Raw genomic sequence first — 22,450 nt, 5'->3', positions numbered from 1 at the left:
TTTAAAATTTCTAAATATTTTTGAAAAACCGTACTTGTTTGAGCGACACAAATCTGCTTAAAGTTTAAGCAGATTTGTGTCGTTTGTTGTTGTTTAAGCCTTAAACAACAACTATTCATAAATCTGTTTTAACCTCCTGCTTAATTGAAAGTCTTAATTTTAGTCATGTAGCACACCAACATGGTACAAAAGAAAAGTTATTCTGGTTTAGGACATTGATAGTTTTGCATAGTTTTGAGTCTTGTTGCCCAAAATACAACATTTTTAAATGTGAGAATGAGGTAACCAAAACTCTGTACATTTCATGCTTATATCTACTCTTTATTTATTTATTTATTAACATAATTGCATTTTCTTTTTATTCTATTTTTTTTATTTCCTCTTATTTTTTATCTCAAGTAAAGAACTTGGTTTTTTCTCCACTGTATATAAAAAGTGTGAGATTAACAGTTTTAAAATATACTCCAGAGTTCAAGTAAAAAATTATTTGGGACTGATATTTTGTTAAAAAGTTTTTATAAACAAATCTTCCCCGAGTGACAGACATGCAGAAACTTACCATTTGCAGTAATTTCTCCAGGGTGTTGAAATCTCCTTCTGGACATAATGCATTCTTGATGTTCATGATTATTTCAGTAGAGTCCATTACCAAATGGTGTTCATGGTATTGCCTTATCTGTGCAACTCTTCTTTTGATCCATTTTCTGTTATCAGTTCGGTCAATCTTGCACATTATGTCTAAATCTTTGCGCAGGTCTTCATACTTTCCTTTGTAGTCCTCAAAGATGTTGTCAACTTCTTCCAGTAGCAGTTCCCCGCTCTTGATGTTGTCATAAAGGTTTTTATACTCGCAGTAGCAACTCTGGAAAACTTTGCTGTGAATAAGATCAAGAGTATAGACGGTTTCCTCTTCTTCACTGTGTTCAGTGTCATCTTCATCAGAGTGCTCTCTTGACAGTTCTTTCACTTGGTTGGTCCAGCATATTTTGAAGATCAAGCTGTCTTTAATGCCATGTAGTTCTGAAGCCATTTCATAGATGGTATCAGAGAGGTTAAAGTAAGTGACCTTCCTCGTGGCCTGCGAGCTGAAGTTATCAAGTGAGCAAACTGCCATGAATTCATTCAAATTCATTGACTCAAAGTTCTGTTGAAGATTCTTGTCCAGCCCCTGGAAGTCAACTGGAATTAAAAAGAGAAATGTATAGATTAAAATTAAAGTAAGATGCATGTTAAATGAGGATTCCAAATCCTAGTTTAGGTGGATACTTTTTATGTAAATATCTAGTTATATGCTATGAAAGGATTCTTTGACAAGTTTTGACATTTCAATAAATCTCGAAATAAAACTCATTTTTCTTTCACAACTACTCTGAGAATGATTGTGCTTTTTCTTTTCCTTGCAGTACATGATTCATGTTCACTAGAACATGAATCATGTTCTCTAGTGAATCAACCCTGAACCTCAATTTAGTCGTCTTTTTCCTTTTACAAGTTGTTTAAAGTCTCTTACTGAAGAGTCATGATTTTTTTTTTATCCTTTTACAAACATTCACATATCAGAGATTGATTCAAATTGTGATTCCCAACACATTGCACACACACATCAGCAGTAATGTAAAAATGTTGATGCCTGCATTGAGAATGAGAAAGCACGCCTGAAAAGCATATAAAAATTATTTTTCTTACTGGCTGGGATCTTAAGATGAAAGAATGAGTTGAGTTTATCTAGTTTGATGATTTGTTAGGACCATTTAGGAGACCTTCAGAACAGGAGATAAGTTGTCCCAATACTTACGTGTTGTTCCAAATGTAACAACAGAGAGCAAGTTTATGCATATAATCAATATTACTTTAGGGAGGGGAAAAAAGGTACAATAGCCCCTAAATGATTTAGAGCTTGACAAAGTGTAAAACAAATCAAGAAATAAGGCTGCATTTGGTTGTATATGTCTAAGGTAGTGGGGGCTTAGACTGCAAAATCCCATTGATATTGACAAGCATGTGTTAACAGTTTTAGGTGGTGTTGAATGGGTGCAATTTGTGTTGTACTTAGTTTCACTTACTCAGGACAAAAACATCATGCAAATTATCTGCAGGGTCCTTTGTGAATGTTACCCACCTTTGACATATTTAGAGGCCTCCTGACAGAATTGTAGGAGATCTCTGATCATCTCTTTTTCACTGGATACTGCATCTGCTTCCTCTTTCCTTAGTCTCAAAAATCTTCTCATGTTGGCTTCATCTTTACAACGACCGTCATCACAGAGGAAATCTAGAAAAACAAATAAAATGCAAATAATAAGAAATAACAACAAAAGAAAAATAGCACCCATTTGTAGAATCCTATTGAACAGTAACAGATGTCCTAAACAAAACATTTAAACACTCAAAGAATTTTTTTAAAGACTACATGCAGCATGTTGATTTGTGCTATTAAAGGCATGTCTATATATATAAAACATTTAAGAACACATGTCTTAAATAAGACATTGTAATTTATTTTTGCTGGGGGTTTATTTGTACATATGCTTTTTCTTTAAAAACTTTGAGAATTTTATTAATTGATCAAATAGAAAAAAATCTCAATACTCTCATGTTGTATTGGAGAAAATTTAAGGCTTTTTATTGTCAATTTTTAAGTACTGCCACTCTGAATGGCTGTCAAGTCCCCTTAGATGGATCAATTGAAACTAATACTCTTGTCATGTAGTCTTACTTTGATAGAATACTGAAGGTGAATGTGGACAAGCCCATGGGCACCTAAGTGTTTTAAAGGGGTGGGGGGACATTTAATGGTGCATTTAATGACAAAGAAATATTTTGGGGGAAATAAATGCAACATTTTTATGTAGTGCATTTTTTCTGAATTTTTCTCTCATGGTACTAAATCTACCATAAAAACCTGAGGGTGTCCATTGCTTTGCAATAGATCAGCCTATTTAGATTTGTCAGTAGACCGCCTCCCACATGGTATTGTGTGAGTGAATATTGTACATTGAAACATACAGTAACTAAACACAAAGGGAACACTCTTGAGTATTAGATTTCAGAGAAGAAACTATTTAAGACAACAAAATAGTTGGAAGAACAAAGTGAAGAGAAACAGAGAACATACTCACCTATTTTCAGCAAACCAAGAAAGTTTTGTTCTCTCTGGAGAATTTGGTGCAATGTTTTCATTTTGATCTGCCCACTGAAGAACTTTACGGAGACAGATTTAAACACAGAGGCTCCCAAAGTCATCTTAATTTGTGCCTCTTCTGACAGTTTGTTAATCAGGCCTTCTCCAGCACCTTAAAAACATTAAACAACAACTGCTGTTAAGGTTCAACAAAAAGTAAAGAGAAGCAAAAAAAAAGTATAGCAGTTTATTCTTAAAAGGAGAGGATTCATTTCTTCTGAACAGTTGTGATTCTATTGCCTGAGTTAACATTAATGCAATATCACCCAAACCTATCTATCCTCATATTTTACATTTAGTTTCCAATTTCTCCATAAAATGTGAAAATAAATTACTTGTGAAACCAGTATTAGCAGCAAAAGCTGACGTCAGAACTGGAAATAGTTATTTATGCATTGATTTCTTTGAAATTGGATTTTTATGACATATTTTTCACTTGTATGGATTTGAAATAGCAACGCATTAGATAACTCGTTACTGAAAAAAGTGGTCCGACGTCAGTAACGCGTTACTGACATCACTGGGTAGGACATAGTGAAAGTTCTAATACATAATGTAAAAAAAAACCACACTGCAGCATTAAGGAAACATTCAATGGGAGACCACTAAGTCTGTGAAATATTACATCTCAGTAGCACATAGCGGCAGTCCAACAGCAAGAGCAGTCGGCAGAACCGACTTCCACCACTGAGAAAGGGTAGTCATGTAGCCTGAGGAATTAAATTATTTTTGGGGTTATTTTCTTAGCCCTCTGATTGCCATGTTCATATAACTGAGTGTTGGCAATTGTGGGCAACTGCTCCATGTGTCTTTTTTTATTATATGTGGTGTGGTGAGCCTCAAAAACTCAACACACTCCATCAAGTGCTTGTTTATTAAATGTCATTAAATTTGTTGCGTTGATGCTCCTTGACATGCTTCATCCCCAAGGAATTTTTCTGTCAACAGACGCTAACTTCACATTACTCACAGACATTGCAAAAGTTCCAGATAACACTGCTTATTTATTGCTATGCCTTTGCATTATATGAAGGATTCCACTGTGGATTGCAAAATATGAACTACAAGTGATCAGGTTTTGTGATTGGCAACAAAAGACTTAGATCAGCAAACACAATTACTGTATTTTCCGCACTATAAGGCGGACTTAAAACGCTTCAATTTTCTCAAAAGCCGACAGTGCGCCTTATAATCCGGTGCGCCTTATATATGGACCAATATTGAGCCACAACAGGTCTCGCAACTACGGTAAGCAGCCGCCGACTTCATTTTCCCCCGTAGAAGAAGAAGCGCGCGGTGCACGCTGAGATATATATCTGCGTGAAGCGTGCCGTTTCATTTCCATTTGTGTGTTTGTGTAAAGAGTCAAAATGGCTCCTATTAAGAGACACGCTTACAATGCAGAGTTTAAACTCAAGGTGATCAGTCATGCAGTAGAACATGGGAATAGAGCAGCAGCGAGAGAATTTAACATTAACGAATCAATGGTGCGGAAGTGGAGGAAGCAATAAGATGACCTGCGCCAAGTAAAGAAGACTAAACAGAGTTTCCGAGGGAACAAAGCAAGATGGCTACAGTTGAAGGACAAACTCGAACAGTGGGTTGTTGAACAGAGAGCAGCAAATAGAAGTGTCAGTACAATCACTATTTAAATGAAGGCAACAGCGCTAGCAAGCAAACTTATCAATAAATTTAGAGGCGGTCCTTCTTGGTGCTTTCGGTTTGTGAAAAGACGTAATCTCTCCATCCGCACACGAACTAATACCACGTCACTGACTTTACCTCGGGGAAAATAATAAAACAGCTGTTTATTCATTTTTTGAATGAACTGAGTTTTCAGAATGCTGGTTTGTAATCTATTAATAAAGTTTGACTGACCTATCTGACTATTTTGTTGACATTCCCTTTAGCGCAGCTCCATCTAATGCAGGGGTCACCAACCTTTTTGAGACTGGGAGCTACTTCACGGGTACAGAGTAACACGAAGGGCTACTTGTTTGATACGGACATAAATTTTCTTGGCTCAGCCATTATAATAAGAGTATATGGTATATGATTGCATGCTGCCTGATCATATTAATGTTAGGGACTACTGACAATAGTTATCAGTAATAATTACCATGCAGCTATGGTTAATTGCTATTATGTGATCAGAAATTCTTAGTTCAGAGTTTTCAGTTTGATTCCCTTTTGGAGCTTTTCTGTGTGATTCTAAATTGCCCACAAGTGACTGAAGAGTCTGGATTGGTGCAGCTGAACAGATTTAACTTTAAATAAAAAAAATAAACGTTATTGTATTTTGTTATTATCCAACCCTCTTTACTATTAACAAAATTGTGGAGAGAAGTGGAGAGAAGAAAAAGTTATTTTGTGCCAAAACATCTTGTATGTAGCGCACATCAGTGTGAGTCTGTGGGTGTCAAAGGGCACGCGAAAGCTTAAATCTGATTGGTCAGTTTGCTTTTTCTGTGAGCTAAAAATGATGAGTGGAGTTTGAATCTCCCATAGTTCTAAGATCCCACCTGAACTTTTTACAGTGTGCAGTTCTGGCGAGTCGCCGGTTTATTAGCTTTTTTTTGTGGTTTCACAAACTTAAAAGCTGACAGGTCACCAGCTGGCTGACACCAGCAGATGTCGGAAAAAAACTGTCCGACAGATTGGAAGTTATGTACAAAAGTATCACTGCACCTGACCTGCAAGAGCACAACCACCTCTCTCATCATGTGGCGTCGCACAAAAGCCGCACAAACCTAAACCACTAAAGCAGCGCACCCTTTTTTTCGTTTTACACAAACGATGCTAAATAATAAAGACATGGAAGCGAAGCCGACCCGTGTGATCCACGGAAAGAGGAGGATGTTGATTCCCAGGTTCAGGTGGTGTCAGACGTCCAAAGGAGGAGAAGGTGAAGCAACAATGTTTGCTTAATTTCTACTCTTTTGGGGAACGTTTCGACTAGATTAAATTGTTTAACTCGCAGTCTTAGCGCGACGCTCAGGAAGAGCAGCAGATGTCAGCCGACAGGTGACCATCAGCTCTCCAGGTCGGGAAACATCAAAAAAGCTCAGAAACCGACGACCCGCCAGAACCGACACGGTACAAAGCTCCGCCGGGATCCAAACCGCTCTTAGAACTGCGGGAGGTTCAAACTCCTGTCATTCATTTTTATCTTACAGAAAAAGCGCCAAGCCACAAAATAAACAAAAGCAAACTGACCAATCAGATTTAAGCTTTGGCGTGCCCTTCCCCTCCCCCCACAGACTCAGACGTGCGCTACGTACAAGATGTTTTGACACATAAGATCTTTTTTTTTTCTCCACAATTTTGTGAATTGTAAAGAGGGTTCGATAATAAAACTTTCAGAAATTATTATTTTCTTTTTTTACTTCAAGGAAAATCTTAAGGTAGGCAGAGTGGGTGCAGCCGTCCAGCTGCAGGCGCTGCTGCCCTCCGATAAAATCCTGCAGGCGTCTGCGCAGTACTGAACTTTAACCATAGAAAAAAAATTTATGCATAAAGCAATTAATTTTAAATCTTTTTTGTAATTTGCTTTAAAAAAATTCTAATATAAACAAATGTTATTAATTCAATGTAAAAACATAAATTAAATAATTTTGTTGGCAGTGCTCCCTAATGACAATGGCTATTTTTAGAACTTGCTCTGCGGGCGACTGACAAGGTCCCCTCGGGCGACCAGGGGCCCGCGGGCACCGTGTTGGTGACCCCTGATCTAATGGATGCATAACGTAAACCCAGCCTCTACTGTAGCGTCTATTCTATGCGCCTTATAATGCGGTGCGCCTTATAGTGCGGAAAATACGGTACATACTTTCTTTTTTCCAATCGATTAGCGATAGGTGGCTAATCAATTGGAACACCACTAACAATAATATGTATACTGTATATGCTCCAATTACCTGCCATTTGGAAGACAGTTTCTGCCATGTGCCAGTCCAAAAGGTACTGGATTGTCACATCTTCATCTTCAGCATGATCTCCATTAGAATCTGCTGGCCATGACTTGAGCACCACAACGGACATCAGTTTTCCAAACTTTGATATATTGTGCGTTTTCAACAGTTGATCCATAGATACATTAGATTTATCCTGAAAAAAAAAGAAGAAAAAAAAAAGACATGAATAAAGTGTGACAATATGGTCACAATGATTTTAGAAACAGCTCTAAAATTTCCAGCGACAGGATTTCCGTGATGGGTAAATCAATTGTATTCTTAAAACACTGAATAAAGAAACCATTCTGGAGAGATGTCAAGAACACACAATGAGTGCTTGATTATTTTTCAACAGACATGCTGCGGTAGTTGTGGGCTCAAAGGGCGTGGGGCACCATTTATCCCACTTACCACAACCTGCAACTCATTTTTTCATCATTTTCCACTACCTTTTTTATACGTTTGTAGTGGTAACTAAGTGTTTTAGTTTATGTGGTGGATAACAACTGATACACATAGGCCTGTCGCAATAAACAATAAATCAATGAATCGCACGATAAATGAAAGTTATCGACCTAATTTTAATTTATCGGCTTTATCGTTTCTTACGGCCTTCTTCTCTTTCTATTGATGACACTGGATGAAAAAAGGTTCAACTCCAGTGCTCTCCACTGACCCTTCCCTTCCTCATTTCCTTATTGCCCAGTTCACACTACACGATTTTAGAATTGCCCATTTTCAAAACCTGAGAGACCACAAACTAGCAGACAAAAAAAACCGTAGGTGTGGGCATCAAACTGCACATAATCAGATAACAGAATTTTTTTTTAAAAATGAATCTGGTCCACTAGATTTTACAACTTCAATTTGCCAAGCATAAATGTTATTTAATTCTTTTAAAAATAGCCTAATATACTTTTGAGAACTCTATTTTGTCACAGTCAAGCTATGTACAGTACATCCTCTGCAATCCTCATGTAAGGTTTGGAATCACCAGTAAAAAAGGTTCACACCAAATGCAGAAACTAAAAAGAAGAGTTTTATTGTGTCTTGTGAAAATGTTTACTACATGAGTGATGTCTTACCTGGCAAATATGTGCTACAGCCTCCAAGGCACATTTTTCAATAATTAACAGCAGGGGACTTGTGTCGCTCAGTTCTTTTACAAATTTAGAGTAGAATCCAATTTGGTTAACATGTTCCTCCTAGTAGGTAAACACAAATCTTAGTGTAAAGAAAATACATTGAAAACATAAATATACAGTACCAATAAAGAATCCCTACCTTTTTTAGCTTTCCTTCAAAGTCTTTTAAGAATGTGTTTCTCCAGAAAGAAGTTTGTTCCTCATGACTGAATGACACTGAAAGTAACTTTGTCCAGACCTATTAATGGGAATGTTTTTTATAGTAACAGATAAGCAGCATCTAAACTAAAACATTGTCAAAAATACAAAGTTGAACCTTTTTTTTTTCATTTTCCAAAGAGCAACAAATAAAATCCTACAACAATTAGAGATGCACCAATCAATAACCTGTTGACCAAAATCTGCCAATTTTATTTTGATCGGCCCTGATCAGATACAATAAATATTTTAAATTTTCCCTTTAAGTGCAACAAAAATGAAAACGTACTTTTCCAGTTTGTAAATATACAATATACAATGCTTTCTTTTAAGGTAAGTGAAATCAGATCAATTTTAGGAATATCTGCTTTTATGCAAAGCACAAGGAGAATAATCACTGCTGCCGCTATCAATTGGACAGCGGCACATTTTATTTTTATTTATGGTCTATTTTGCATCTTAAGATTGAGTCAAAATCTACGGTGGTCTTGAGGTGCAAACCACTACAGCATTAACCAAAGCACTACAACATTAATAAAAGCACTACAACATTAACCAAAGCACTACAACATTAACCAAACCACTACAACATTAACAAAACGGAAAGGGTATGTCCCAGTTGGAGACCTGAGAAATCGCTGATTGAACGACAATGCTTTTAAACCGGAAGTTATCGCTTGAGCGGGTCGGACTGTTGTTGCGATACGATATAGAGTCCGCCATATTGAAATTGGCTTATCTACTAGCAAGCTAATACAAGTAAATGGACCGAACTTCGTAAAGTGTTGTTCTGCAAATATTTCAAGTTAATGAATGCCGCTGACACAATCTCTCACACATTATCATATAAGGATGAAAAAACAAACAAAAAAACAAAACAAAGGAAAACATTTCAAACTTTTTGATGTGATTATTTCATTGTTTTGGGGCATAATAATTACATTTGATACAGCTGATTCTGATAAATCATTTTTATTGATGAACACACACACATACCCTTACAGTGATGTATTCATGAACATATTAACACAATTCCATAATTCAATGTGCATTTGCTATTTCAAGATATGAATTAAAAAACGTAACGTAAAGGCAGTGGGTCCACTTTGTACAGTAAAACCGTTGAAACTAATCCACGCAGCAGGTTTTCTCCACTGCCACTTTCAAGATGGCGGTGACGTAGGACTCAGCATATACGTATGCTGAGTCCTACTCCGCCCACAACCGACCCACGTGACCGCAAGTCTCACAAACAAAGCTTCACCGCGCGTTTGTGAGGCTTGCGGTCACGTGGGTAGGTTGTGGGCGGAGCTTGGTAAGGTCCATTGTCAAATCAGCGATTTCTTAGGTCTCCCACTGGGACATACCCTTTCCATTTCGTTAATGTTGTAGTGCTTTTGTTAATGTTGTAGTGGTTTGCACCTCAGAGTCACTGTAAAAATCAGGTTTACAGAAATGTAATTTCCATGTGCTCTAGATATAAGAGTAAATTAGAATAGCCACAAATCAGAGGAGAGGTCAGACCTCAAGTCAGACCTAAAAAACTCCCCAAAACTGGAAAATAGTGTGGGCCAGTTAATTGGTGCGGGTCAGTTGTGATAGAAAAAGTAATGCATCATATTGCTGCCCGTAATTCTTACATTCATTTCTTTGGGAAAAGAAAGCTCCAAGTAGCCCCATGGTTTAAGCAGTTTGCTGTTAAAAGTGTTTCTTCGCCATTCAGTTATAATTTGTAATGTCTCTCCAAATGATTCTTCCTGGGTTCTCTTTTGTACCTGCGATCATTAGTAGAATATTATTAGTTGAGCTAAACATTGCCAGTGGTAATTTGACAAAATGTTAAAACACAGATGTGAGTAAAGTGTGACAGATTAACTGACAATTCTTGCCTCAGAATCAGTGTGACCATATCTCTTAGAGATCAAGCAGACGAGCTCAAGAAACTGAAGAGGAACATCACAGCGGTCTGGTTCTTTTATGTTGCGGCAGACAGAACCAAGTAGTGTCACAGCGGTTTTTAGACAACACTCGCCATATTTGTCATCAAAACTAGGCAAAAAAGAAAACATTTTCTAAAACATGTTTTGTTATATTGCAAAAATTGCAGAGGAAAATCTTTTTTAACAGGTTGTTAAAATGTTATAGGTAAAATTTATAAAACTTGCTCCAGCGTTATGTTTTGACAAGTGAATAGGTTTGTTCTATTCTTACCTTTGTTTATGACTGGATTCCTTTCTGATGAGATGAGATGACAAGTCTTTTAATGCCTGTTTAAAAAAACACCAGCAATTGACACTCAATTTTCATGAAATCACATAAAGTTGTAGATCTCTGTAGACTACTCATCTTTCATTTTATCCCATTGCAATAATGTCTTTTTATTTGTTTATGTATATTTATTGTTAAGATCTTCAAGTATACACACCATGTAGCTGGAATGATTTAGAACAGATTTCATGCTGAAATGCATATAACGAAGGACGTCAAGGAGCTCGACTTGAACTTTAGTCAAAAAGTTCATCACATCTTCCAAATGCAGCAGAGACATCCAAGAGCGCACAAGAAGTTGGTCAATGTCCGCAAGGTATGCATGCTCTTTAATGATTTTGATCAGACTCCTATTTAAAGTCACAAAAGGTTAAGATAAGAAATTTGAAGAAATTTAGCACTTTTAAAATTATGCAATAAAAATGTCATACTTTGCACCACTGTCAGAAGTGGAAGATCCTCTGGTTTGTCTCAAAGCCCTCAAGGGATCACATTGTGGATCAAAAACTGGTGGAACTGGCTGAAACGGTTCACTTTCTCCTTTCAGCAGATGAATCAAGGGGATGATCAAGATCCACTTTGTTGTTTGTTGTCTCGCATGGTTGCAAAACCTCTCAACAACATCTGCAATACTGTAAAGAGAGGGTCATTGTTTGGTTATATTATCTATTTTAATTTTCAACAAAAATGTTGAACTTCAATGTGGAAATTTTGCAAAAAATACAATGGAAATTCAAGGTTCTGCTTGTACTCAAGTGGCAGTGGTATAATTGTCCCTGACAGTATGTGGGCTCTTCTCAGTAATACTCAAAATAAACTTTTAATCATCAACTGATTAAAATTTAGATATTCATAAAATTAACTATTATAAGCTGAACAATAATTTAAAACTAGAAAGTTGAAGCCTCCATAAAGACAGGCAACCTTCCATTCATCAGGAATGATTGAATAAACAGTTAGATAACTTCCTAACAATAACCAACTGCTTTAACGTTTTTCAGTCTGGTTTCTGTGATCACCACAGTACTGAAATAGAATAGAATAGAAGTACTTTATTCATCCCAGCAGGGAAACTGCCCTCATCAAAGTGTTCAATGACATTCACATAAATACAGACTGTGAAAGAACCACAGTTTTGGTTCTGTTGGACCTCATTGCAGCATTTGACCTGGTTGACCATGATATGTTATTGAAGCGACTGGAGAGCTGGGTCTTACTGTTACAGAACTTAACTGGTTGAAATCTTACCTTTATAAGAGGGACTTCTTTGTGTCAATAGGTAACTTCTTATTGGAGGGGACAGAAGTCATGTGTGCTATCCCAGGGTTCAATTCTGGAACCCCTACTGTTTAATATCTACATGCTGGCTCTAGCTCAGGTTATAAGAGGTAATATGACTGGCTACTGTAAATACCCAGATGATAAAAAGCTCTACATTACGGTGTCACCAGGTGACTCTGAACCCATCCATGCATTGAACAGATACTTGGAACAAAATAAATGTGTGCATGTGTCATAACTTTCTCCAGCTGAAGCAGGTGAGAGGAAAGTCTGGGTCTCTGCTTAGGCTGCAGAGAGATCCTGCAACCTGACCCCAAGTAAACAGAAGCTAACAGATGGATAATAATACTAAAAACAATAATAATAATAATAATATATTTAAATTAAACAAGTATCTCAAAGTGATACAACACAACAGTGAAATTAATTTATACTTCAAAAAATCATTCAAAATCTGTAATCAAATGCCAGTAAACGCCAACCCAACCCCCCAACACATCGCGCTGTGTGGTCTCCAACTCTGTCGGCCCAATACTACCTCCAATCTTTCTATGACAAATTGGAATTGACGAATATTACTCACTTGACCAAAACATTGTAAACTACGGCAGGCCCATAATAATTTATTACATAAATTATTATTTTTGTAATAAATAACAATTATTATTACATAAATAATAATTGAACTAATAAAGGAGCCACAAGGGGGGAGACTATCGTGCACAAGACACTTATTTGTTTTTCCTCCAATATCCCATTGGCTACGTGATTTTTATATTATTTAAACATTTAAAATATTTTCACAAGCAATATCTTCTGTCATTTCCGTCTCACCACAGTGACCACAGTCATTTTTGCATTCCAGGTTGCACATGCTTTACAAACATGCTAAAAATGTCCAAAAACAGAACCCAAAAATTGGTTTAGCAATCTACTAAACACATTTACTCTGGTTTAGTAAATCGCATTGATTGTGGTAAGTCATACATTTGGATATCCTCCTCCCAGTATCTTATATGTGATGGTCAGAATATGTTCAACATATTTATGACAACAAAAGTGCTAATTAGGTTGTGCCTGCTACGCTGGTCATTTTGCCAACACAATCCTGCTTTTGTGTTTTGCCTGTAGATCAGGTTTGAAGGTGCTATCACATTTGCACCTGTTTTTATACACACTTTTAAAGATCAGTTTCTGATTTGTTACATCACTGAAAACTTGGTCAAGTCTGTGTTCTTCTTCACTAAGGTCAAACAAGCATTATTTGAAAGTCTTTAAACAAGATACATATTTAAACTCCAGTGTATCACTGTCAAGTTCTATAATTTCCTTGTTTTATGATTTACCATCTAGTTACATTACTATAGTCTGAACAACAAAAACAAACAAGTTTCTTTATTCTTCTGGTCATGTCTATTCTGTTTTGTGTTCCAGAGAACTTTCTTTTGTATCTCTCAATTTTTAGCTCTCTCTCATCAGATAGCACAATTGGAATAAATAAAAAATAATAAGTGAGCTTTAGCGTGTTCTCGAAGGGCGCACACTGGAGAGCTTTTAATGTAATCAGTGCGGTCCTTTTGTTATTGATTATATAATTTATACATACACAAACAGCTGTTAAGAAAATGACAACTAGAGATTGTTTTTAACCATTGCTTTAGCAACCCCTGTAGAACAGCATCCCTATGCCCTCCATCTAATGAATACCCACTTTTTGTGTCACTACAGGTGCAACAGCTTACAATTATTATTATTATGTCATATTAGTGAAACTTCTCTTTGCCAAAATTGATTATTTATTATTGGTAGATGAAACACTAGTAACATTTTCTCTATTTCTCATACTTTAATGTACCACTTTGATGAGGAGCTCTTTGTTTTACATGTATATGGTCTTATTATGGGTGTAATAGTGCATTGGTATGTAAAGTATATTTCATAAAAGACTAAAAATACTTCTTTAGCAGTGTTTCTTCAACATCCAAGGTAGAAATTGTCCATATTTAACTGCTTCTCTCTTGACTTGGTAATTTACATTTTTGATGCATGTTCCTGACAGCATGGACATATATTCTGTGGGATATCGTGTGCCTTTGCATATTGTATAAATAATCATGGTGGGCTGTGTAATATATATCTGTTTAAATCTTGCAATCTCCTTTGAAGTCCATTAACATACAAAATTAATAGGTTTTCGTTTGTTCATTTCATTAGTGACTATATGCAAGCAGTTACCTGTTTTTATCTACTAAAGGATCTCCAAAGTCTTTCCAAAACTTTTTCAAATGATGCGGTGCCATATTGGGCAGGCAAAGGAGATCACACAAAGTAGAACACTGATCTGCCATGAACCCCTGTAGATGCTTGTTGCTGACAAGCAGGGCGACGACTCCGGTATGTAGCGGATGAAAGAGAGGTTTGTTGATCAGTTTGTTCAGAAAATCTTTCAGCATTTTTTTCACCTGCAATATAAGTTACACAATCAGCGAATATGATTCTACATCATTAAACATCACGTTTGCTCAATTTGCTAGAATAATTCTTGGTGAAACACAGTGCTTTTTTAAGTATGTCATACAATAAAGGGATCATTTACATACATTGATACATATACATTGATATTTACCTGTTCTTCACCATATGACAGCTCCCATGTTCTCTTATGACCATCATGAAGTAAAGGACGGCTGTATTCATATATAAACTGTTGTAGAAGAATAAAGAAGTTCTCCACATTTTGTTTATTCCATGTTGTTAGAAGATCAAAGATCATTTTTAGCATCTCCTTGCCAGCTTGATCTCTTCCTTTAACCACAATGCTCTTTAAGGAATCCCAAGGCCAGAAACCTTTAAGTTCCAGGTAGATGACATCATCATACTGGTGCCATGACCCTTAAAATTCAATAGATACATTTGATGAGAATATTTTAATGCAACACACAGCAAATTTTGTACATTTTCAATATACTAATTACATATTTTAATTGTTAGTCTTTCAGTAACATATGATCTGCAACAATTCTTACTTGTGAAATGCACTGTAATTTACTAGTTGGTATACCGATATGTGCAGTGTAGCGCAGATGATATGCAGAAGGAAAACACAATTTAAACATAACTTTAATGCTTTCTAAATTCTAATTTAGAAAACATTTTGCTTTCTAAATTATTCTCTGAAAAACCCAGTTGAAAAACGTTTTGTATCCCGCTTTCCCCTATTACTAAAACAAATTTTACTGGACTAGCCGCACATAAAGAAAAATTTAACTCAAAAGTTAAAATGAACTGCATCTCAGTATCAATACACTTGCACCTTCACCTATATTTATTGTATTTATTGTTATGCTGTTCGATATAATAGCCACACACTTGTCTCTATTAATAAATAAGCACCTTCTGTTGAATGTAAAGGCAACAAGCAAAATCTACTATACCATCAAGACTTAAACATTCGTCCTTGATTGAAAGGCACCTATTGATCCATGTATTTCCTTCTTTGTTGTAGATCTCCTCATACGTCTCTTTTTCGCCATGCTTGTATATTAAGTATTTGTAAGGGAAGTTCAAATGAATTACATCTTTGGGAATCCAAATCTCTGCTACAACAAGATACTGTTTGTCCCCCAGGTTCCTGTGAAGCAAAAAAGTTGAACATTAGCAACAAAGCCAGCAAAGATTTAGCAAATAAGTGCTAACAATCACATTTATATATTTAAGATAAGATAAAACCTACTGGAAGACGATCATTTCTGGGCCCCGTTTATTCCAGCTCCCAAAAAGTTTTTCAGACATTAGGAAAATTCTGTCGCTTTTTGGATCTATGTCTTTGGAAGTGACAGCATGGAAGTACACATGTATATGGTCCCCGTTTGCTGAACTGAAGCAAAAAAAAAAAAAAAAAAAAAGTAGATTAATGATTTAAATTTTAGGTCAAACTATTTAAACTAGACAATTTTAAATTGTCCAGTTTAAATAGACAATTTTTGTACAGCTACAAAATCTATGATTACATTAAATTTGTTATAGCCTAAATATTTTGTATTTTGAAACATTTAGTTACATATGGTTTGACTACTCCATAGAATATTTATAGAGAAATTTCCTAAGTGTTTAAAACATACGTTGATAATTCAGTGGATTTAGAAACTTTTGCTGGCACTGGACAATCTGGGTCCTCTTTCCTGGGTGGGCTGCATGGAGAAGACAGCTCTGAAACACCTTTGTCTCTGTTGCTTGGTTGCTGTTCTTGATTTTTTGGCATCTGTGAACTTATTGCCTTATCTGACTGAACTTCAGAAGCCTTTAAAATATAGAAAATAAATAATAATTGATATGAAATCAAAAACTCAATATATTTGTTCCATTTTAAAAATATTAAATCATAAAACTTTTTCCCTGCATGTCAAATAATTACCGCTGTACGTTTGGATTTTTCTCCTGTGACTCCTTTGTGAGACAAACCAACAGACCTCTTTCTGCTGTTTGTATCAACTGTTTGAATTTGTTGACCACCATCTTGAGAGAAATATGACTGATTACTGATCATTTGATTGTTGTTTATGGGAATCTTTTCATCATCTGGCTTCACAGAGGCATTATGGTTTGCTTGAGCTATTGCCACATTTTTACTTTCAACATCAGTAGGTTGATCTGCTTGGTTGCCTTCATTATCTGTTTGTTCAGCTGACTCAGATCTAGTGATACTGGAATTGCTAGGCAATAATGGCGATGCAGTCTTATGCATCTTGTTCCTAAGCAATAGCTTAGGAACAATGTCACATGACTTGTCACTGTGAACCTGTAAAGCATCCTCCCCAGTACAATTTTCTTCCTGTGCACTCTTTGGTAGTTTCTGTTGCATGTGATCTGATTGGTCCTCTGATGGAGCAACATCTCTAGTTGTATTTGAATCAATCTGTTGTTCCTAAAAAATAAAAGAGTTAGCCTTAGTTTCATCTACATATTTAAAAAATGCACAATGAACATTAGTTAACATATGCAGTGTTGTATAGTAACGAAGTAAAAATACTTCACTACTTTACTTAAGTATATTTTGGAGTACTTCATACTTTCCTGGAGTATGAAAATTTTTGATGACTTTCACTTTTACTTCACTATATTTCCGAACTTAATTGCGTACTTTTACTCCGATACATTTTCAATGTGTGGTTTAGTTACTCGTTACAAAAAAGCGAGAGAGAGAAACGCAAGTGTTTTGACCCCACCTACTGATTAGCAAGTAGCAAGTAGGCTACCGAACAAAGTCCGTAGCCTGCTTGCCTGGGCTTGTTCATCACCACCAATAGGATACTTCTTCTTCTTCTTCTTTTCTATTATGGCGGATCACAAGCAACTTTAAGGTGCATACCGCCACCTACTGTACATGAGTGTGTAGAAGCATTACTTCATATCTATTAAATTCTACTTTTTAATTTTGTATTCTTAAGATAAATAAACAATGCTTTCCTTAATTTGTGAATATCTGTTATGTTTCCTTCATTTCCTAATATACCTTTAAGATTCCATTCATGCCCCATATTTCTAACTATTCTCTTTAATTCTTCCCTTTCGAGTTCATTTGACTTACAGTTCATCAATATGTGTTCTACATTTTCTTTCTCTCCACATCTCTCACATTTATCATTATTTTTCCTCCCTATTTTATAAAGCATGTCATTTAAGTAGGTATGACCTACTCTTAATCTACTAATTATTATTTCTTCTCTTCTGTTTCGTTCATTAATGCTTCGAATTCAAACTGACTTTTGTACTTCATATAATCTTCTTCCTTTCTTATCTTCATTCCACATTTTTTGCCATTTCTTGATTTCTTTACTTTTAATTAGGATACACCTGTTTCGCTTCTCCCATTAAACACAAAGCAAGTCTCGCAATCAGTAGCAGCCACATGGAAATTCTATCTTACAAAAACTCCCCGTCCAACTTGAAGAAACACATCGAGGTAACTTCTTATGAAATGGTTATAATCCTCCTGTTTCAGTAACTATAGCTTGGTCACTAGGCACTACTGTATTGTGAAATCTTGACCATAAATGAACTTTGTTTGGCATTGTTTCAGTTCCACACGTGGTGTATTTAGCTTAGGCCTAATGTTGACTGTAGCAGGCTACCTAGACTCCTCTGTTCAAGGGGGGACAGAAGCCATAGCAATAGCAATTTAGACTAAATTTAACGAATATAGGAAAGGCATGCAAGTTCAAAACCAGGTTTACAGATGCCAATAAGCTGCATTTCCCTCCCAATTCTTTTTTTTCTTTTGCATAATGACCAGTTGTGTGTACCACCTACTGACTGTAGCATTGACTGATTCACTGATTTGTGAAGTAGAGTAATCGTAACAGCTCTTTTTCTTCATGTTGGCCGCATTTTCTGTACTATTTATTTTTCTCATTTTCAGCACTGACCTTACTTGAAGGGAAAACTTAAGGCTTACAAAAACTTTGTATTTTCTGTCCTGGAGGGTATACTAAGAAGCTGGTTCAGTTGTAAAGCAGGTTAAGTTAACCTTGTGCTATAGGTAAAGCACCTAATTTTCTTAACTAAATGATGCCTGCAGGTATATCTATTAGCAGGTTTAATTTTGCCTGCACTTGGTTGTGTACATTATTTTAAGTGTATTTGACAAGTTTACCAAAATATAAAAAATGTCATTCAAACTGCATTTGCTTTGTTTTACTTTTTACTTGTACTTTTCATTACATTACTTGAGTACATCCATTTTTACAGTAATTTCCATACTTAAGTACAAGAAGTTTCAAATACTTTAAGACTTTTACTCAAGTAACATTTCAGTCAGTGACTTCGACTTTTACCAAAGTCATATTTTGGAGAGGTACTTGTACTTTTACTTGACTCTGAGATTTCAGTACTTTATACAACACTGAACATATGTCTACTATCTAAGTCTAAAATTTATCATGTAAATATGGTAAATTTAAGCTAGATGATACAGAACAAGTTTGAAGACAACAGGTTACAAGGTTTTAAATTATAAAATACTGTGGAATAAACCAAACCAATGTTAATAAAGACATGTCCTGCAACTGCTAGAACCAAAATATCTATCACACCAAGAAGTCAGCCAATGTGAAAACATACTTAGCACCATACACTTAGTTCCATACACTTAGCTTTGGATTGTATTTTATGACTTATAACTACCTGAGTTAAGGTGTCTGTGTCCTTTGTTTCAGAACATACATTTGGGGAACTTTCAGTGTCTTTGATAGTACCCGCATCTGGGCAACTTCCAACAAGAGCTGATTGGTTCTCCTTATAACCTGCATGTTCTTTATTGATTTGTTTTCCATTACTATCTTGAGTTCCACCCACACTTAGTCCATATTTAGACACTTGTTGTTGAGGTGTTTGTTCAGATGATTCAGGAGTGGTGGAACTACATTCTGCAGATAAGATTGGTGACGCAGAGTAAGATAATTATCAAGACAAATTCTTTTGTTTGTCACCAGTAGGTTGCACATTGTCCTACTATACCTTTTGATTGCTTCTCTGTCTGATCAGTGCTTATAGGTGTCAGCGGTTCAGCTGGGTGGAGAGAAAGGCTCAATCCAGTAGTTTCATCCGACTCTTGTGAACCATTCCCATCAGTAGCAACAGGAAATGCCTCTGTGCCTTCGGTACAACTTCCTTTGATCTGAGGGATTACAACATCTGGTGTCTGGTTCTGTGAGGACATCTCTCTCGTGTCCTCTAAGACAGTGCCAGGAGTGTCATTTCTGGTAAGACCAGAGTCACTGACATCGGCAGCTTTCTGCCCCTAATACAAAATGGCAAACATGTTTTTTTTTGTAATAAAAGGGTTTTCTGAAATAAAACATTGCACAACTTTTATGACAACAAACCTTAATCCTATAAAATACTGTCCATTAAATATATCGGTTAGGATTCTGATTTTGAGTGGTTGTCCTGAATCCATATTTCTCTGAAGAAATATCAATTTGATTTATTTTCTAGATTAGCTTCCATTTGTGCCGGTTTTCATTTTCTTCATATTTACTGTTAATGCATCTCTTTGTAACCATATAACTTGGTAAGTTTAGTCCGTCTCATGTTGACATACAAAGCCCTTATTTGCTAGTTTACGTTGTTTAGTTCTGCTTATTTGGTATTGTTACTAAAACTATGCTCTTTAATACAGAGGTTGAACCCAGTGTTAAGCTAAGTGCTTCAGGCCTTTGGTTTGAAAGTCATTTTAGAATGCAAAATAAAACAATGCAAGAGTATGTTTTACTTTCAAGCTGTTGAGTTTTTACCAATGAGCAAATATTAGTATAACATTAGCTTATTTTTTACAAAACAGACTACCTTGCTGATCTTTTTTCCATTCTGCTCATGGTTAGACTAGTTGTCTTCTTTAGTTGTTTACGTTTTAGTATCACCTTTGGAATATGGTCATGTTTTGTTATTGGAAAGCCACTGTCAGCATGTGTGGTTCACACACTTACATAATATACAAGTTAGATACTGTCATCTAAGGAGTAACTGTAATAACCTACAATGCAAGGACAGCACAATTTAAATTACATAAACTTTCTTTAATATAAATAGAACCATCATTTCCTAAGTAAACACAGTGAAGTATCTGCTATTCAGCAAGAGAACTTAGCTGATTACTGACAGGTTGTCTGGCTTGATATTGATTATCTGTATGAATCTAATTCAACCCTACCAAACACACAGGTGTAGTTCTAAAATAAGCCTAAACTCTCCACAACTAAAACTACGGTATGATAAATAGAAACTTGTCTTTGGTTTCTTGTCTTTGGTTATCTTAGATATACATTACATAAAAATGTCAGCGTGAGAAAGATTATTTGATACTGCAATTCAGAAGAGCTGAATAAGAAAACCATTCTTACCTCCTGATACTTAATTATATTAGAAACTAGATGAGAGAAAATCTAGTATTAGGTTACAGTCTGAGCAACACAGATCAGATTTTTTCACATACGACCCCAGCCATTTGGATCAATGGTCCTAAATGTTTTCAAATGTGACCTGTGTCTGTATGGCCAGGTTACATTCATCCGACATGTATGTCATTGATATTCGACAAACATCACTAGTCTGCGTCCTGATACATGGAAACGGAAACAAAAACAACAATCATGGCGAATTAAACTGTTAATGTGCTGCTCTGGTTGGACAAAAACTTTAAAATCACAAGATTTTAAAGGTTACCATTTTACTTCTGCAAAAACTGAGCACGTTCGCTACGTGTGACATCACTGCACCCTCTACTGTGTATGTGGGATACTTTTAGATCATTTGCTGTTCACCTGGGAGATTACATACAAGTTGCATATATTTCGAAATGTGAACAACCAAGCAAAAAACAAACAATAAATCTAGTTTCACAAAAAAATTGTAATTGAGCAATATAGCCCGCAGTGTGAACGTAGGCTAAGGCCTTTTGTACACTTTGCACAAAAGTGTACAAGTGAAGTACTATGTACTATAGTACAGAATTAAGTACTATGGGATTATATTTAATCTTTTATTATAATACGTTAACCAGCAGGTATTGAAGCTTATATTACCTAATAACCATGCTATAACAACATCACGGCATGTCCCTGCTGTTTGTGGAATAATATTTGTGCACTAACATTCCTGCCCACGTCAAGTTGACCGAACCCGGCTGGATCTGCACCTGGACCAGGAAAATCTCGGAAATAACCACTCCCTATCAGGAAGTGGGACTGAAGGTAACCCAAAACATTAGTTATGCCAGCAGGCGGTGCTGTAATATTCCAGAAGCAGTTCATTGTGCAGTATAAGGTGTGTGGCTTAGATCTCTAACTTCAGATAGTCAGAATGTTTATCAGATATGACAGAATCTTTGTATGCATTTTTTCTGTCTTATCTCTGAAAGATGTTTCTTGCATTTTATTAAAGTTTGGTTGATTCTAATTTGCTGACTCGTCTTTGATCTCGCACATCACAAACCTGGGGAAGATGTGTGTGAACGTCTTTAACAGTACTCACACTAATCTACAATATGTAGAATTTAGAATTACCAATCAACATACAAGATACAATTGTGTGACTTATAACTACCTCGGAAAAGGTGTCCGTTTCCTTTGTTCCAGAACAAACATTTGGCAAAGTCTCAGGATATTGCAAAGTGCCATCATTTGGGTAACTTTCAACGACAGCTGCTTTGTTTTCCTTACAACTTGTGTGTTCTTCAGTCATTTGTTTTCTATTATCATTTTGCTTCCCATCCACAATCAGTTTGTCTTGAGATGTTGTCGTAGCTTCAGGTTCTTCAAATGTTGACAGTTTTGACATTTCTTGTTGTTTAGGTGTTTGCTCAGATAATTCAGGAGCAGTAGAACTGAATTCTAGAGATGCAGTTAGAAGTGAGATAATTATCAACA

The 22,450-nt window shown here is 36.0% G+C and overlaps 1 protein-coding gene across 2 annotated transcripts in view; it reads right to left on the bottom strand.

The window, feature by feature from the left end:
• Window positions 1-22,450, bottom strand: part of LOC116726134 (E3 ubiquitin-protein ligase rnf213-alpha-like) — a 61,207-nt gene that overhangs the window by 34,531 nt on the left and 4,226 nt on the right. Inside the window, exons 6-25 of one of the 2 annotated variants that reach the window (XM_032572687.1) lie at window positions 22,128-22,414; window positions 19,542-19,824; window positions 19,209-19,450; window positions 16,441-16,950; window positions 16,148-16,326; window positions 15,760-15,903; window positions 15,461-15,657; window positions 14,653-14,918; window positions 14,262-14,488; window positions 11,177-11,377; window positions 10,903-11,095; window positions 10,689-10,744; window positions 10,367-10,526; window positions 10,118-10,252; window positions 8,419-8,517; window positions 8,220-8,339; window positions 7,099-7,288; window positions 3,120-3,293; window positions 2,120-2,272; window positions 560-1,179 (exon numbers count right to left, since the gene is read on the bottom strand). In XM_032572687.1, coding sequence (XP_032428578.1) covers window positions 560-1,179; window positions 2,120-2,272; window positions 3,120-3,293; window positions 7,099-7,288; window positions 8,220-8,339; window positions 8,419-8,517; window positions 10,118-10,252; window positions 10,367-10,526; window positions 10,689-10,744; window positions 10,903-11,095; window positions 11,177-11,377; window positions 14,262-14,488; window positions 14,653-14,918; window positions 15,461-15,657; window positions 15,760-15,903; window positions 16,148-16,326; window positions 16,441-16,950; window positions 19,209-19,450; window positions 19,542-19,824; window positions 22,128-22,414 — 4,436 coding nt within the window. The remainder of the gene's footprint in view (window positions 1-559; window positions 1,180-2,119; window positions 2,273-3,119; window positions 3,294-7,098; window positions 7,289-8,219; window positions 8,340-8,418; window positions 8,518-10,117; window positions 10,253-10,366; window positions 10,527-10,688; window positions 10,745-10,902; window positions 11,096-11,176; window positions 11,378-14,261; window positions 14,489-14,652; window positions 14,919-15,460; window positions 15,658-15,759; window positions 15,904-16,147; window positions 16,327-16,440; window positions 16,951-19,208; window positions 19,451-19,541; window positions 19,825-22,127; window positions 22,415-22,450) is intronic. The other variant, XM_032572688.1, reaches the window with a different exon arrangement.

Source organism: Xiphophorus hellerii, chromosome 9 (assembly GCF_003331165.1).
Source record: "Xiphophorus hellerii strain 12219 chromosome 9, Xiphophorus_hellerii-4.1, whole genome shotgun sequence".
NCBI classification, from domain to species: domain Eukaryota; kingdom Metazoa; phylum Chordata; class Actinopteri; order Cyprinodontiformes; family Poeciliidae; genus Xiphophorus; species Xiphophorus hellerii.
This window is presented reverse-complemented; position numbering and strand designations above follow the sequence as displayed.